Source organism: Chiloscyllium plagiosum, unplaced genomic scaffold (assembly GCF_037043375.1).
Source record: "Chiloscyllium plagiosum isolate Xiang-an unplaced genomic scaffold, Cpla_swu_hap1 HiC_scaffold_9, whole genome shotgun sequence".
In the NCBI taxonomy this organism is placed as follows: Eukaryota; Metazoa; Chordata; class Chondrichthyes; order Orectolobiformes; family Hemiscylliidae; genus Chiloscyllium; species Chiloscyllium plagiosum.
Window position 1 is genome coordinate 92,382,728 of NW_028270147.1, and position 19,168 is coordinate 92,401,895.

The 19,168-nt window shown below is 41.8% G+C and overlaps 1 protein-coding gene across 2 annotated transcripts in view; it reads left to right on the forward strand.

Annotated features, from left to right (window-relative positions):
- Nucleotides 1-19,168, forward strand: part of fam20b (FAM20B glycosaminoglycan xylosylkinase) — a 170,840-nt gene that overhangs the window by 137,398 nt on the left and 14,274 nt on the right. For both annotated transcript variants that reach the window (XM_087990913.1, XM_087990914.1), the window contains 2 exons: nucleotides 4,478-4,669; nucleotides 6,755-6,814. In XM_087990913.1, coding sequence (XP_087847039.1) covers nucleotides 4,478-4,669; nucleotides 6,755-6,814 — 252 coding nt within the window. The remainder of the gene's footprint in view (nucleotides 1-4,477; nucleotides 4,670-6,754; nucleotides 6,815-19,168) is intronic.

The window sequence follows — 19,168 nt, forward strand, 5'->3', positions numbered from 1 at the left end:
AAAAAGAAAAATTGTTGTTTATTTTATCTTGACTAGCCTGCTCGGCACCTCTGTCTTAAAAAAAAGACACAGTAATCTCTAAAAGCACAGTGGCAAGGCCTAGAAGATGACGGAGGCTTCATTTTTGTGTGTGTGTGTGTTTGGGGTGGGGGGAGGTTGGTGATGGTTCTGAGAGAGTAAAGCATAAGGGCTGGGTAAAGTTGTAGACTCAAGGTAGGTGGGGGAGGGAGGGAGGCCAGGAGAGAGAAGCAGGCTCCATGGGAGGGGAAGAGAAAAAGGGGCTGCAAAGAAGTGATGATGGTTTTAAACCTGTCAGCAAACGCCCATGCATTTCTTTTCTTTCAAATGTGTGCATTGCCAAAATGAGTTAATGTCCAAGAATGAATTGGATATTGTGTGTGATGCTGGCAGTGGCTTAATAGTAGTAACATTGCATATTCAAATAATGTTACAGATTTGTCAGGAATCAACAAAATATTTAAAGCAATGCTTAAATAGGAGGTAGTGATGAGAAAGGTAGCAAAACAGAGGAGTCTAGATTAAAGTGGCATACTGACTGTGAACATTGTCCCTTTTTTTTAAGTGGGATGTGGGCATCGCAGGATGGCCAGCATTTATTGCCCCTCCCTTGGTGCCCTTGAGAAGATGGTGGTGAGCCACCGCCTTGAACCGCTGCAGTCCACTTGCTGTGGGTTGATCCACGATGCCATTAGGGAGGGAATTCCAGCATTTTGACCCTGTGTCAGTGAATAAATGGTGATATATTTCTAAGTCAGGATGATGAGTGGCTTGGAGGGGAACTTGAAGGTGTTAGTATTCCCATATACCTGCTGCTCTTGTCCTTCTAGATGGAAGTGGTCGTGGGTTTGGAGCATCCTGTCTGAGGATCTTTGGTGAATTTCTGCAGTGCATCTTGTAGATAGTACACACTGCTGCTACTGAACGTTGGTGGTGGAAGGAGTGAATGCAGTGCCAATCAACTGAGCTGTTTTGTCCTGAATGGTGTCAAGCTTCTTGAATGTTTTTGGGGCTGCACTCATCCAGGGAAGTGGGGAGTATTCTATCACACTCCTAACTTGTGCTTTGTAGATGGTGGACAGGCTTTCGGGAGTCAGGGAGTGAGTTACTTGTCGCAAAATCCTGAGTTTCAGACCTGTTCTTGTAGGCACTGTGTTTATGTGGTGAGTCCAGTTAAGTTTCTGATCAGTGATAACTCCCAGGATGTTGATAATGGGGTACTTAATGATGGTAACACCATTTAATGTTAATGGGCGATGGTTAGATTGTCTCTTGTTGGCAATGGTCATAGCCTGACATTTATGTGATGCGAGTTTTACTTGCCACTTGTCAGCCCGAACCTGGATATTGTCCAGATCTTGTTGCATTTAGAAACAGACTGCTTCAGTTTCTGAGGAGTTGTGAATGATGCTGAACATTGTGTAAGCATCGGTGAAAATCCCCATTTCCGACTTTATGATGGAGGGAAGGTCATTGTTGAAGCAGCTGAAGATGATTGGGTCTAGGACACTACCCTGAGGTGCTCCAGCAGAGATGTCTTGGAGCTGAGATGACTGACCTCCAACAATCACAACTATCTTCCTTTGTGTCAGGTATGATTCTAACTACCGGAGAGTTTGCCACCTCATACCCATTGATATCCGTTTAGCTAGGACCTCTTGATATAACACTTGGTCGATGCAGCCTTGATGTCAAGGGCTGTTAGTCTCACCTCAGCTCATTTATCCATTTTTGAACCAAGGCTGTAATGAGGTCAGGAGATGAGTGGCCCTGGCAGAACCCAAAATGGGCCTCACCAAGCAGTTTATTGCTGAGCAAATGGTGCTTGATAGCACTTTTGGTGACACCTTCCATCACTTTACTGATGATCGAGAGTAGACTGATGGGGTGGTAATTGGCCAACTTGGGTTTGTCCTATTTTATGCCTGCGGAACATATTTAGCCTTTTTTTCACATTTTTGGGTAGATGCCAGTGTTGTAACTGTACTGGAACAGCTTGGCTGTGGTCCTTAGCTTTTACAATATTCAGTGCTTTCAACTGTTTTTTGATATCACGTTGAGTGAATTGAATTGGCTGAAGACTGGTATCTGCAATGGTGGGGACTGCGGGAGGAGGTTGAGATGGATCATCCACTCAGCACTTCTGACTGAAGACTGCTGCAAAAGCTTCAGCCATATCTTTTGTTACTGATGTGCTGGGCTCTCCCAGGATGGGGATATTTGTGGAGGTGGAGCTGCCGCCGCCTCGTGAGTTGTTTAATCAACCACCACCATTCACAACTGGATGTGGCAGGATTGCAGAGCTTAGATCTGATCCATTTGTTATGGGATTGCTTAGCTGTCAATCACTTGCTGCTTGTGCTGTTTGGCATGCAAGTAGTCTTGTTTGGTGGCGTCACCAGGTTGATACCTCATTTTCAGGTATGTCTGGTGCTGCTCCTGGCATGCCCTCCTGCACTCTCCATTGAGCCAGGATTGGTCCCCTAGTTTGATGGTAATGGATGACTGGGGATATGCCAGGCCATAAGATTACAAATTGTGCTGGAGTACAATTCTGCTGCTATTAATGGCCCACAGAGCCTCATGGATGCTCAATCAAGTTGCTAGATCTGTTTGAAGTCTGTCCTATTTAACACCGTGATAATGCGACAGAATATGGTGGAGGTATTCTCAATGTGAAGGCGAGACTTTGCCTTTGCAAGGACTGTGCGGTGGTCACTTTTCACAATACTGTCATGAACAGGTGATCTACAGCTGGCAGATTAGTAAGAATGAGGTCAATCCATTTACGCTATAGTTTCAAGGTATTTACTTGTTCTTAAGTGTGATTTTCCAATATGCAATCTGTAAGAGTTTAGATGTTTAATTGTATGTTGTACTTTGCTTGAGCCTGGATGATCATATAGTCACCACATGGAAATTGGTCTGTGATCATGTGATCCATCATACTTCATGTTTAGAATGTTTTTCTCTCTTGTTGGTTCTTTCATCACCTGCCACAGACCCAGTCTAGCAGTTGTATCCTTTAGGACCTGACCAGCTCGGTCAGTAGTACTGCTGCCAAGCCACTCTTCGTGGTGAACATTGAAATCCATCACCCAGAGTACATTTTGTGCCCTTGCTATCCTCAGTGCTTACTCGAAGTGTTCAACATGGAGGAGTACTGATTCATCAGCTGAAGGAGGATGACGCTAGATGGTAATCAGCAGGAGGTTTCCTTGCCTATATTTAACCTGAAGCCACAAGACTTCATGGGGTCCAGAGTTAATGTTGAGGACTCCCAGAGCAACTCCCTACCGAGTTTATACTGCTGTGCCGCCACCTCTGCTGGGTCTGTCCTTTCAGTAAGACAGGACATATCCAGGAATGGTGATAGTAGTGTCTGGGACATTGTCTGCAGGGTATGATTCCATGAGTATGCCTATGTTAGGCTGTTGCTTGATTAGTCAGTTAGACAGCTGTCAATTTTGGCACAAGCCCCCAGATGTTAGCGAGTATGACTCTGCAGGGTTGACAGAGCTGTTTCTGTTGTTGTCTTTTCAGGTGCCTTGGTCAATGTTAGGTGATCAATCCGGTTTTACTTTTATTGACGTAAACGAAGTGAGACAGGGTAATAATAAACTACGGTTGATGAATAGTATATTAAAGGGTGTATGGTGACGTGCCATGCTAGAGAAAAATACATCAGTAGTAAGACAATGGAAAAATTTTAAAATGGGAATTTAAATCAATACACTCGATCAAAATTTAAGGAGGGTTTGCAAGAACAGAGCTGTATGAAGTGAAGGATTTAGTGAGGTAAGATCCAAGGTACATACTATTGAATGATATAGACTTTATGTAGGTTAGAATTCAGGAAAGCAACAAAGAATTGTATGATAGAATTAAAGCATGGATATGCTCAGTGTTAGAGATGAGGTTGAAATGGAGGTGAGCTCTTGATACTGGATTTGATATGGCATTTAGGGCAGAACACAGTTTAAGGAAGTTGTCACAATTGATTGCTCAATGCTTGGTGAACAACTGACTGTAAAGGAGGTTTGAATCAGCAACTGAGATTTGCAATTTTTTGCAGGTGTCCTTCATGCAAGCTCCAGCGAGTTTATTGTATTGCAACTCCTGGGTCAATATATTTTCAAGACAAAGTGGGAAAAAGGATAAAATTGATTAAAAGTTTGCACGCCAAACAACCTGTTATACAGAAAAAAAATTCACAAAGACAGCTTTGGATTTTGGGGCTTTATGAACTTTGGAAGGATTGTTAACCTGTATGTATATCAGCCCACGTGTAGAGTTTATTTTTAAGTTAACTTGCATCCTACAAAAGGAACTGCACTTAACGCAATGAAAAATATCTTATATTGAGCAATACTCAGAATTAATTTTGATATAATCGTATGTACTATAAGTTGTTTCAAAATTGTTGGATATTGCATCTCGATGTATTCATTTTTTGTAGGTGGGAGTATGATGAGAGTTATTGTGATGCAGTAAAGAAGACCCCTCCCTATGATTCCGGCCCCCGTCTTCTGGATATAATAGATACAGCGATTTTTGATTACTTGATTGGCAATGCAGACCGTCATCACTACGAAAGTTTTCAGGATGATGGTGGAGCAAGCATGTTAATATTGTTGGACAATGCAAAGAGGTACATTACAGAAACTTCATTGTACACTTAATGGTCTAATTAGTAGAATAGCATCGTGGGTGATATTTACTAACAATATATATTAAGAATAGTTAAAATTTAAGGTTTTATTTCCTTCAAATAAATCAATTATAACAGGCCTTGTTTCATTTTGGTACGTTTACGTCTATGTAAACCAACTTTAAGGGCATAGGATGGCATAATTTTATGCAGTTTAAAATAAATGAATTTATGATAGTAACGCATGAAACATTGGTGTTATGTATATCGTTTTTTATTATTGGTCTTTTATTGTTTTCATGGTTTAGATTCTAAACTGTATTTTCCCCTGGGTACTTGAACATAATGGCGTAACTGACTCTCTCATTGGCAATAACCCAACTTCTCATGAAGTATAGGTGATGGATACAGGAAGCCAATATTGTTTACCTGATCAATATTAGTAGTAGTATTGCAACATTGAATGGTGGAATTTTGCCTGTCTTCACTCCAGCAGCTAGTTCTTTAACATTGAAATCAATGGGAAGCACACCTACAGTTTTCCAGTAAGCTGCTCATTGTGTCTGAATCATGTTGGTAAATTCTCATGGAATTTTGTCATATCCTTATGGTCTTGGTTTCACTGTTACATCATTTAGTTTAATGGTTTCTCACTTTTATGTAAGTCATGCAATTTGTTTAATGGGAAGTTTGTAATAGAGTCATCGAGTCATACTTAGTACATTTTGGATCTTAAAATTGAAACTTTTCATTATGGTAGTCACCCAAATTTTCAAGTCAGGATACAGCTTTAGCAGTATGTTTAATTGATGAGGCTATCAATATTTATCATTAATCCAGAATAAAATAGAGATCATCATCCAGAACATGCACATGCATTGTTAAGTGCAAGATCTAGAATTTATGTTTTGAGTTACCCAGCACCTGCGCAGGCTGTGCCATAACAAAATCTTGCTGAAGGACTCTAATTTGATATACATTCAATGCATAAAACTGAGGCTATTATCTACTCATTGTTCGGGAAAAAGTAAGATTAATGCATTCGGTAGAAAATGACCCTAAAAATAAATACAAGTGTGAAGTCTCTTCAGAAATTAACGTCAGTGGGAGTTTGTTTTAAGATTTTAATTTTTTTTTCTCTTATTTCTTTTGCTTATCTGATTTTGCTTCCTTTGCATGCATTGAACATTTTTTATACTTGCTGGTCTGTCACAGCAAGGGTTCTTCAATCTGGTTGAGAAGCTTTGCTGTTCCACCCTGTGCTGATACATTGCATAGGTGTCTGACAGTGTCCATGCTGTATGTAATTCTGATTGGAGCAATTCTATTCTCAAAAGCGCACTGGCCAGCTGTTTGTATGTAAATATCACCGCATCTTTACTACTGCACACTTAATTCTAATTCATATTACAGGGTAATTGAATGTGAAAGTCCTTACTCTTTCACATTATGTAAGCTGCCAGGGGAAACTTATAGAAATGGTGTCAACCTAATTTCCAGTAGAAATTTAGAAGTGCAGTTATGGATGTGGACATGTCGAGATTATGTCACTGGATCTAATGCCACAATGATAACTGGTGAAATTTAAAATCACTTATTAACTTGGAATTAAGATCTAGCTTCAGTAAAAGTGACCATAAGAGTATCATCGATTGTCATGGAAATCCATCTCATGGAAAGAAATCTGCCATCCTACCTGCCTGACCTTCAGACCATAGCAATGTGGTTGATTTTTAGCCATCCTCTACAATGATCTAGCAAGGCAGTTAAGGTTAGGAAACAATATCCACTTGTCATGAAGAAAGAGAAAAAAAAGCTAGCACTTTTCCTCAAAAGAAATAAGAGGATTATTGTTACAGGAAAATGGAAGTATCACCACTGCTTGAGATGTAAAATGAGGCCTGGTGCTAATGTAATCTACAGATAGCTTTACATAGCAAAACAGAAGTTTTGTATGTGGCATTTGAGAACTTTGATATTCTTTACTTAAGCATCCAAGTTGAATTGCCTAGCACTAACACCTGGGATAAGGATCTCTTCACCAAAAAGATTTTAAAATCATTATTGTCTTCTGTTTGTTTCTAGTTTTGGGAATCCAAGTTTAGATGAACGAAGTATCCTCGCAGCTGTTTATCAATGTTGCATGTAAGTGCCTAGCAGCTCATAAAGCTGCAAAGAAATTATTCAATAGGTATGAATTATTCTGTTGTGTAATCATCCAAGCTAAAGTCAGTTTTAAAAGATGAAAATAGGTGTCTGGTTGAAATGCAGAAATTCTGTTTTATAGTCACAGAGTCATCGAGAAATATGGCACAGAAACAGACTCTTTGATCCAACTTGTCCATCCTAACCTAGTCCCATTTGCTAGCACTTTGCCCATACCCATCTAAACCCTTCCTATTCATATACCCGTCCAAATGCCTTTTAACTGCTGTAATTGTACCAGCCTCTACCACTTCCTGTGGCAGCTCATTCCATACCGCCCTCTGTGTGAAAAGGCTGCCCCTTAGGTCCCTTTTAAACCTTTCCTCTCTGAACCTAAACCTATGACCTCTAGTTCTGGACTTGCCACCCCAGGGAAAAGACCTTGTTTATTTTTCCTCCCCATGCCCCTCATGATATTATAAATTTCTATAAGGTCACCTCTCAGCCTCCAATGCTCCAGGGAAAATAGCCCCAGCCTATTCAGCCTCTCCCTATAGCTCAAATACTCCAACCCTGGCAACATCCTTGTAAATCTTCTCTGAACCCTTTCAAGTTTCGCAAAGTCTTTCCAATAGGAAGGAGACTGGAATTGCACGCAATATTCCAAAACTGGTCTAACCAAAGTCCTGTACAGCCACCACATGATGTCCCAACTCCTATACTCAATGCTCTGACAAATAAAGGAAAGCATACCAAAAACTGCCTTCACTATCCTTTCTCCCTGTGACTCTACTTTCAAGGAAATATGAACGTGTACTCCAAAATCTCTTTGTTTAGTAACACTCCCCAAGATCTTACCATTACGTATAGAAGTCCTGCTCTGAATTGCTTTTCCAAAATGTAGCACCTCGTATTTATCTAAATTAAACTTCATATGTCACTCCTCAGCCCACTGGCCCATCTGATCAAGATCCTGTGGTACTCCGAAGTAACTCCTTCGCTGTCCACTCCACCTCCAATTTTGGTATCATCTGCAAACTTATTAATTATAGCTCTTATGTTCGCATCCAAATCATTTATATAAATGACAAAAAGTAGTGTACCCAGCACTGATCCTTGTGGCACTCCACTGGTCACAGGCCTCCAGTTTGAAAAGCAACCCTCCACCACCATCCTCTGTCTTCTACCTTTGAGCCAGTTCTGTATTCAAATAGCTAGTTCTCCCTGTATTCCATGAGATCTAACCTTGCTAACCATGGGGAACCTTGTTGAACATCTTACTGGAGTCCACCGCTCTGTCCTCACCAATCTTCTTTGTTACTTCTTCAAAAAACTCGATCAAGTTTGTGTGTCATGATTTCCCACACACAAAGACGAGCTGATCAGTCCTTGCCTTTCCAAATATATGTAAATCCTGTCCCTCAGGATTCCCTCCAACAACTTGCCCACTATAAATGTTATGGTCAACGGTCTATAGTTCCCTGGCTTGTCCTTACCACCCTTCTTAAACAGTGGCACCACATTAGCCAACCACCTCACCAATGACTATTTATGATACAAATATCTCAGCAAGGGGCCCAGGAATCATTTCCCTAGCTTCCCACAGAGTTCTAGGGTACACCTGATCAGGTCCTGGTGATCTATCCACTTTTATGCATTTCAAGACATCCAGCACCACCACCTCTGTAATATGGACATTTTTCAAGATGTCACCATCTATTTCCCCACATTCTATATCTTCCATGTCTTTCTCCACAGTAAACACAAATGCAAAATACTCATTTTGTATTTCCTGCAGCTCCACACATAGGCTGCCATCTTTGATGGACCTTGTTCTCTCCCTAGATAGCCGTTTGTCCTTAATGTATTTATAAAAACCCTTTGGATTCTCCTTAACCCTATTTGCTAAAGCTATCTCATATCCACTCTCTGCTCTCCTGATATTCCTATTAAGTATACTCCAACTGCCTTTATATTCTTCTGAGGATTCTCTCAATCTCTCCTGTCTATACCTGACATATGATTCCTTCTTTTTCTTAACTAAACCTCAATTTCTCTGGTCAGCCAGCATTCCCTACACCTACCAACCTTTGCTTTCACCCTAACAGGAATATATTGTCTCTGGACTCTCCTTATCTCACTTTTGAAGGCTTTCCATTTTCCAGCTATCGCTTTACCTGCGAGCAAGTGCTCCCAATCAGCTTTTGAAAGGTCTTGACTAATACTGTCAATGTTACCCTTCCTCCAATTTAGAACTTCAACTTTTAGATCCGATCTATCATTTTCCATCACTATTTTAAAACTAATAGAATTATGGTTGCTGGCCCCAAAGTGCTCCCCAACTGACACCTCAGTATCCTGCCCAGTCGTATTTCCCAACAGTAGATCAAGTTTTGCGCCTTCACTATTAGGAAAATTCACGTACTGAATCAGAAAATTTTCTTGTACACACTTAGTAAATTCCTCTCCATCTAAACCCTTAACACTACAGCAGTCCCAGTCTATGTTTGGAAAGTTAAAATCCCCTACCATAACCACCCTATTATTCTGACAGAACTGAAATCTCCTTACAAATTTGTTTCTCAAATTCCTGCCGACTACTCAGGGATCTATATACAATGCTAATAAGATGACTATCCCTTTCTTATTTCTCAGTTCAACCCAAATAACTTCCGGATATATTCCCAGAAATAGCCTTCCTCAGTATAGCAGTAATGCTATCCCTTATCAAAAACGCCACACCTCCTCCTCTTTTGCCTCCCCTTTCTATTCTTCCTATAGCATTTTTTACCTGGAATATTAAGCTGCCGGTCCAATCCAAGCCTGAGAGACTTTTCTGTAATTGCTGTGATATCCCAGTCCATGCGCTGAGTTCATCTGCCTTCCCTTTTAGCTCTCTTGCATTGAAGTAAATGCAGTTTAATTTATCAGTCCTACCTTGTTCTCTGCTTTGTTTCTTCCTGCCCTAACTGTTTGATTTGCTTCCTTTCCCAATTGTACCAGTCTCTGATTGATCTTTTTCCTCAGTGTTTCCCTGGGTCCCAACCACCTCCCCCACCAGTTTAAATTCTCTCATGCAGGTGTAGTGAATCTCCCTGCCATTATAATCAAGAAAGAACCCACTGTACTCACTACTGAGTAGACTAACAGAAAGGTTACACTTTAAAAACTATGCACTTGTCTATTCCTGTGTTGCAAGCTCTCCCATACAGGTTCCTCCAAGATCAGTTGTGAATTTGCTGTTCATTTTTCCTAGACGCACTCCAATGTCCAGAGATACATGAATTCAAACAGCAAAAGCAGTAACTGCACAGATTCACTGGTGTGTCAGTTAACTGTGTAGGTTTCTTTCTCTCTCTCCTTCGCTGACCATGTGCTCGCTGGAGACATTCTTTCATTTTTACAAACTGTCCAAACAACATGATATATGGACACATGCGAAGTTACATTAACAGAGTACTTGTGCGAACTCCTTATAATTTTTGTTTTATGGCACATTGAACCCACAGTGGTGTGTAGATTTGTGATTCCAGTCCTTTACACAGTTTCCCCCCCGACGTGATCGACGATGCCCTCCACCGCATCTCCTCCACTTCCCGCTCCTCCGCCCTTGAGCCCCGCCCCTCCAACCGCCACCAGGACAGAACCCCACTGGTCCTCACCTACCACCCCACCAATCTCCATGTACAGCGCATCATCCGCCGTCACTTCCGCCACCTCCAAACGGACCCCACCACCAAGGATATATTTCCCTCCCCTCCTCTATCAGCTTTCCGTAGAGACCACTCCCTCCGCGACTCCCTTGTCAGATCCATACCCCCCCACCAACCCAACCTCCACTCCCGGCACCTTCCCTTGCAACCGCAGGAGGTGCAACACTTGCGCCCACACCTCCCCCCTCACTTCTCTCCAAGGCCCCAAAGGAAACTTCCATATCCGCCACAGATTCACCTGCACCTCCACCCACATTATCTACTGCATCCGCTGCAGCCGGTGTGGCCTCCTCTATATTGGGGAGACAGGCCGCCTACTTGCGGAGCGATTCAGAGAGCACCTCTGGGCCACCCGGACGAACCAACCCAATCACCCTGTAGCACAGCATTTCAACTCCCCCTCCCACTCCACCGAGGATATGCAGGTCATTGGACTCATCCACCGCCAAACCACAACAACGCGACGGTCGGAGGAGGAGCGTCTTATCTTCCGACTGGGAACCCTCCAACCACAGGGGATGAACTTGGACTTCACCAGTTTCTTCATCCCCCCTCCCCCCACCTTGTCTCAGCCGAATCCCTCCAGCCCGGCACCGCCTTCCTGACCTGCAGTCTTCTTCTTGACCTCTCCGCCTCCACCCTACTCCGACCTATCACCTTCACCTTGACCTCTTTCCACCTATCACATTTCCAACGCCCCTCCTCCAAGTCCCTCCTCCCTACCTTTTATCTTCTCCTGCTGAACACTCTCTGCTCATTCCTGAAGAAGGGCATGTGCCCGAAACGTCGAATCTTCTGTTCCCTAGATGCTGCCTGACCTGCTGTGCTGTTCCAGCAATAAAGTTTCAGCTTTACACAGTAAATCAAAGTTCTCCAACAGGGAAAGCACTGTTGCACTAGGCCATATGAATGACAGAGTGTCAGTAATGTAATGTACATGATGCACATTTTTTCTTGAAAGCTGTTTTGTAGCTTGTGTCTTGCAATGCAATAAGTTAACAAAGTATATCAGATTGTCCTGGGTTAGAATAGAGATAAGAGAGAGACAGCTTAAATGACTTGCAATTTTGGTTTAATAAAAAAAGGCAACTTTTATTACAAGGCAACAACAATATTTGCTTCTTAAATAAACTGATATAACTTTTCTGATTTAGGCTAAAAACAAAACCCACCCATTACAAATTAATGTTGAATATCGATTAGAGGAAGCACTGAGGGTGGCAAGAGGAAAGAGTAGACTCTAGGTGGACAATTTCATGGAGTAATTTGATAAAACGACTACTGACTGGGCTGTCTGAGTCCTGAAGGACATATCTGCCAAACTGGGCCAATAGCAAGTGATGAGTGAACCAACATATGGAGAAAAATCAACTTGATCTCATTCTTGCTAATATATCTGTCACAGATACACTGTACCACAGAGTGACCATTGCACAGACAGGCAGGTATGAAGTCTGGTCTTTACACTTAAAATACCATCCATCTTTTATGGGGCATTACCACTATTAAATGGAATTCAGAAAGGCTCGAGCAGCTGAAAATGGGACACCTATCAGACACTGTCAGCAGCAGAATTATTTTCAACCACAATCTGCAATCTCTTGGGCTGGCATATCCTTAACCATTGCCATCAAGCCTGGGGAACCAACCCTGTCTAAATAAAGAATGTCAAAAATACACTGTCTACTTGTTGAAGCTACACTGTATGCATGCTAAGCTGCAAATGCAGCATACTCTTGCTGGAGCTGAGTGATCCCATAATTAACAGATCTAATCAAAGCTTTGCAATGCTGCCACATTGAGTTATGGTTGACAAATAAACAAATTATAAAAGGAGATAGTTCCATAAAATTCACCTCCTCAATGGTAGTTGAACCCAGCATTAATTCAGCAGACAGGGCTGGAACATTTGCAATCACCTTTAGTCAGAACTTTATGTGGATGATTCATTTCTGCCTCCTCAAGTACCCCACCAATGCAGTGTGTGTCATGTACAAGGTTCATGGTTGCAACTTGCCACAGCTTCTTGACACTACCTCCCAAAACAGCGACCCACTAAGAAAGACAAGAGAAGTAGAATTCTGTGCATGTTACCACCACCTGCAAGTTGCATATTATTTGGTCTTAAAAATATATTGCTATCCCTTAATTGTTGGGTCAGTGACTACTGATGTTTTTTGAAAGCCTTATTTGCAGAGTTGAGTTAGTGATGTCATCACAAGTGTTTGCAATAAGAAAATTAATCCTCCATTTCAATATTTATCCCATAAGAAATGTATGGGCAAGTTTAGAGATTGAAAGGATTTGCAATGAACCAAAGTTATGCGTTGAAGTTGGCAGGTGTGTGTTACTTGGATAAGTAGTTGCAAAACGATTAGCTGGCCTGTTGAATGCTAGGTTGATTTTAAGCTCTTGTTCGCTCTGAGGGTATGTAAGGGATAAAAGCTAAGATTTCCCACTTAGATAAAATCCTAAATTAAAATATGAAATGGCACATTTTGTCGAATTGCATGTCTACTTAGGGTTGTAGTTTCCAGGATCAGCCATTGCAGTAAGTGCTCCCCTAGTGCTGTGGTGTTAAAATTCTAGAACTCTTACTCTAACAGAGAGAGAGTGTTTCTTTGTGACTCGTGCAGTTGCTCACCAGCATCTGAAGGGAAATCTAGGGTGGACGATAAGTACACACCTTGTCAGCTGTAAGTGAGATAAGGAGTGACAATTTGATTCCAAGGTACTTAAACTCTGTCTATGTATAATCTTATTTACTATCATTTTTAATTGTCCAAAAGTAGAAGCAAACAATAGTATTCAAAAAAAAATGCTGGATTCGAGTAAGCAAAAGGATTAAACTTTATTTTCAGGAAATTTGTGCTTCTTAACACTTATGGTCCTTAATATGAATGGTTTAGAGTTTATATAAGTTAGAATTCAGAAAAACAGCAATGAAATAATGCACGCACATGCTCAGTGTTAGGGATGAGCTTGAAAAGGTGGTGAGCAATGTTGCCAAGATTTTGATGCTGGATTTTATATAGCATTTAAGGCAGAACACTGTTTAAGGAAGATGTCAAGATTGGTTGCAAGACACCTGATGAACAACTGGCTGTAAAGGAGATTTGAATCAGCAGTTACCTTGCCCAAACAGAATTTGCCGATCTCACCCACAGCTGTGGAACAGAATTGAAAAATCCATACATGATGGGAGCCATGATAACTTGTTGGGGTAACATTAACAAAGGCTCGGAGTTATCTTCTGTTACAGTTGGGGAAAAAAAGTGCACAGGTTTGCTGAAAAGAGCTAATAAACAAATATATGCTTACTAAGATTGCAGCTTTGGGAGTGATGCAGGTCAATGTGTAGTCCGTACGAATTTATTCTATGTTCCTTTTGCATTCAGTTCCTGGTATTTGTTTAGAAGCATAGTTCAGGCAACTCATGGTATGGGAGGGTCCCGTTCACACATCCACAGTTTCCAGATGATATTGCTCATGTTTGTATAGTATTTGTGGGCGGCATGGTGGCACAGTGGTTAGCACTGCTGCCTCAGCGGTGGAGACCCGGGTTCAATTCCCGCCTCAGGCAACTGACTGTGGAGTTTGCACGTTCTCCCTGTGTCTGTGTGGGTTTCCTCCAGGTGCTCCGGTTTCCTCCCACAGTCCAAAGATGTGCAGGTCAGGTGAATTGGCCATGCTAAATTGCCCGTAGTGTTAGGTAAGGGGTAAAGGTAGGGGTATGGTTGGGTTGCGCTTCGGCGGGTCGGTGTGGACTTGTTGGGCCGAAGGGCCTGTTTCCACACTGTAATGTAATCTAATCTAATTACTCATTCAAACCAGGTAGAATCTAGAAATTGCAAGTAAAAAATTTATTTTCTAAATAAACCTAGGAGCACACCTGGGTTTAAAAAAAACGAGGAAACCAAGTATCAAAAAATACTAATTTGACTAGTTTCAGAACCTGAACTGTAGTTAATATATTGTTAGACAAAGCAAAAATTATTGGAGCTTGTGAAAAAGGCAATGTAATGCTAATGGGGACTATAATCTTCAATCAAACGTTTAATCAATTGACAAAGGTGGTGTAGGAGATGAGTTTGTAAATGGTTTTCCGTCAGCTTCCTTGAGGAATATGTTTTGGAACCAAATGAAGATAAAACTGTTTTAGATTCTATTATATAATAAGGCAGGATTAATTAGTAATGTCATTAGTAGAAGATCCGCTGGGAAGTAGTGATCCTAATACAACTGAATTCTGCTTTAAGTTTGCATATGACATATTCCAATTGTAAACAATCTTAAGGTTAAAGCTAATTACAGAGAGAGTATAAGAGAGAGTTGGCTAAAATTAATTAGATCAATAAGAACTAAAATATCTGATCGATATCAAACATTTATAAAGTAACTCTCCTATTCAGCAGAAATTCAGTGAAAAAGATACATCTGTGGCTTACTAAACCAGTAAATGTAAAGACTATATCTTTTTATTTTTCTGTATTTTTGACTGTGATATGAAATCTGAAAAGGACTGTTTTAAAGCCCAAGGATTGTGAATGATTACTGCACTTTCCAAAAGCAAGTTACCTGACACTCATAAGTGTTATTTACACAGCAGTTTGCGCGGGCAATAGGGGAAAAATCCTGTTGCGGATGAGCCAGAGCCAAGGGATGTGTATGAGTGGAAATTTGGCCACCAACAAATAGCTGACTGGTCTGTGGAATAGTGGCCTGTTAGCAATGTCAAAGGCTTCTGCCTGTCACCAATTATGTGATTGTTCCCAGATAGCTGAACATCTTATGGGTTTGAATGTTTGAGGGAGAAGCATTTGGACCTTTCAAAGGGAAGGAGCTGTGTTTCTGCTTGCATTAAAAGAAACTCAAACCAAAAGAGAGCCAGTTTCTTTCTCCTCAACAGTTGCTATAAGAATAGGTCAGATACATAAGTGTAAGCCAGTCACCCTTTGTCACCTGCAAACAAGTGAAAATACCGAGAGAAGGAATGTTGAGAAACAGCTTTCTGATCAGCAAAAGGTTCATTTCAGCAAATCTTAAATTGTCTTCTGAGATTTAATTTTCTCCCAAAACATTTTTTTGGCATCTATCTCTATGTATGTTTAGAGAGGTAGTTTTATAAGTTGATTTGAGTTTTAATGAGTAGAGTTATATGTTGATGGTTCATAATAATTTATTTGTAATAAATAGTACTTTATTTGTAATAGTACTATTTATTTGTAATAAATAGTATAGAATCCTGATCCATGCTTTCTGGCAACCTGGGCCTAAAATTCAAGTAAATTAGGAAATTCACTTCTAAAAATTTTTAATTTTGTGTCGATTCTTGGATTAGTGGGATTGTTTTTCAGCACACTATCCTTGTGAGGCATGACATGAAGGATGGTATTAAATTAAAAGGAAAGAATTATAATGTTGCCATGATATTTCTAAGTCTGATTATTTTAGAGTGTTTTAGAAACCAGGAAAGGCCACCAAGATTAGATTAGATTAGATTAGATTACTTACAGTGTGGAAACAGGCCCTTCGGCCCAACAAGTCCACACCGACCCGCCGAAGCGCAACCCACCCATACCCCTACCTTTACCCCTTTAACCTAACACTACGGGCAATTTAGCATGGCCAATTCACCTGACCCGCACATCTTTGGACTGTGGGAGGAAACCGGAGCACCCGGAGGAAACCCACGCAGACACGGGGAGAATGTGCAAACTAAGATGTTGATTAACAGATGAAAACTGTAAGATACAGTATGACAGATACAGTATGCATGTAAAAACAGGGTTGTAAGAGTTTTTGCAAATATGTAAAAAGGAATACAGCATCCAAAATAAAGGTTTTAACAGAGAAGCAGAAATTGTCAAGGGTGATGAGGAAATGGTAGAGACAGTGAACAAATATTAGATTAGATTACATTACAGTGTGGAAACAGGCCCTTCGGCCCAACAAGTCCACACCGACCCGCCGAAGCGCAACCCACCCATACCCCTACATTTACCCCTTACCTAACACTACGGGCAATTTAGCATGGCCAATTCACCTGACCTGCACATCTTTGGATTGTGGGAGGAAACCGGAGCACCCGGAGGAAACCCACGCAGACACGGGGAGAATGTGCAAACTCCACACAGTCAATCGCCTGAGGCGGGAATTGAACCCGGGTCTCCGGCGCTGTGAGGCAGCAGTGCTAACCACTGTGCCACCGTGCCGCCCACACGGAAAGTTTGTCCAGCAGGCTAAGATAAAAGGTAGGAAGGAGGGACTTGGGGGAGGGGCGTTGGAAATGTGATAGGTGGACAGAGGGTGCTGGGAGTGGAGGTTGGGTTGGTGGGGGGTGTGGTACTGACGAGGGAGTCACGGAGGGAGTGGTCTTTATGGAATGCTGATAGGGGAGGGGAGGGAAATATATCCTTGGTGGTGGGGTCCGTTTGGAGGTATTTCCGCCATATCGCCAGACCACAACAACATGATGGTTGGAGGAAGAGCGCCTCATCTTCCGCCTAGGAACCCTCCAACCACAAGGGATGAACTCGGATTTCACCAGTTTCCGCATTTCCCCTCCCCCCACCTTGTCTCAGTCAAATCCATTGAATTCAGCACCGCCTTCCTAACCTGCAATCTTCTTCCTGACCTCTCCGCCCCCAACCCAGTCTGACCTATCACCCTCACCTTGACCTCTTTCCACCTATCACATTTCCGACGCCCCTCCCCCAAGTCCCTCCTCCCTACCTTTTATCTTAGCCTGGTGGACAAACTTTCCTCATTCCTGAAGAAGGGCTTATGCCCGAAATGTCGATTCTCCTGTTCCCTGGATGCTGCCTGACCTGCTGCGCTTTTCCAGCAACACATTTTCAGCTGTGATCTCCAGCATCTGCAGACCTCACTTTCTCCGCTAAATTGGGGGAAGACCAACTTTACCAAAATTTGGCAGGAGCTGGGAATGTAGATTGGGAGCAGCTATTTGAAGGTAAATCCTTCACATTTGATATGTGAGAGGCTTTTAAAGAGTGGTTGATTAGTGTGTAGGAGAGACATGTTCCTGTGAAAATTAGGGATAGAAATGGCAAGTTTAGGAACCATGGATGACAGGTGAAATTGAGAGACTAACTAAGAGGAAAAAGGAAGCATACATAAAGTCTAGGCGACTGAAGACAGACAAAGCTTTGGAAGAATATCGTGAATGTAGGACCAATCTGAGACAAGGAATTAAGAGGACTAAAAGAGGTCATGAGATATCTTTAGCAAACAGGGTTAACAAAAATCCCAAAACCTTTTATTCATATGTAAGGAGCAAGAGGGTAACTAAAGAAAGGGTTGGCCCACTCAAGGACAAAGGAGGAAAATTTTGCGTGGAGTCCGAGAAAATGGGTGAGATTCCTAATGAGTACTTTGCATTCCCCACGGAGAGGGACGTGACAGATGGTGAGATTGGGGATGGATGTTTGATTACTCTAGGTCAAGTAAGCATAAGGAGGGAGGAAATGTTAGGTATTCTAAAAGGCATTAATGTGGACAAGTCCCTAAGTCCGGATGGGATCGATCCCAGATTACTGAGGGAAGCAAGAGAGGAAATAGCTGGGCCCTTAACAGATATCTTTGCAGCATCCTTGAACACTGGAGGACTGGAGAAGTGCTCATTTTGTCCCCTTTGTTTAAGAAGGGTAGCAGGGATAATCCAGGTAGTTATAGACCGGTGAGCCTGATGTCATTGGTAGGCAAGCTGCTGGAGAAGATACTGAGGGATAGGATCTATTCCCATTTGGAAGAAAATGGGCTTATCAGTGATGTTGTGCAGGGAAAGTCCTGTCTTACCAACTTAATATAATTCTTTGAGGAAGTGACAAAGATTATTGATGAGGGAAGGCTGTAGATGTCATATACACGGACTTCAGTAAGGTGTTTGATAAGGCTCTCCATAGTATGCTGATGGAGGTGAAGTCACATGGGGTCCAGGGTGTATTAACTAGATGGATAAAGAACTGGCTAGACAACAGGAGACAGAGTAGTAGTGGAAGGGATTTTCTCAAAATGGAGAACTATGACCTGTGCTGTTCCACAGGGATCTCTGTTGGGAATACTGTTGTTCGTGATATACATAAATGATTTGGAGGAAGGTATAGGTGGTCTCATTAGCAAGTTTGCAGATGACTAAGATTGGTGGAGTAGCAGATATTGAAGGCGACTGTCAGAGAATACAGTAGAATATAGATAGTTTGGAGATTTGAGCAGAGAAATGGCATATGGAGTTCAATCCTGGCAAATGCGAGTGATGCATTTTGGAAGATCCAATTCAAAAGCGAACTATACAGCAAATGGAAAAGTCCTGGAGAAAATTGATATACAGAGAGATCTGGGTGTTCAAGTCCATTGTTCCCTGAAGGTGTCAATGCAGATCAATGGTGTGATTAAGAAGGCGTACGGCATGCTTTCTTTCATCAGATGGGGTATTGAGTACAAGAATTGGCAGGGTCATGTTACAGTTGTATAAGACTTTGATTTGGCTACATTTGGAATACTGCGTACAGTTCTGGTAGCCAAATTACCAGAAGGATGTGGATGCTTTAGAGTGAGTGCAGAGGAGGTTCACTAGAATGTTGCCTTGGGTGGAGGGCGCTAGCTATGAAAAGAGGTTGAG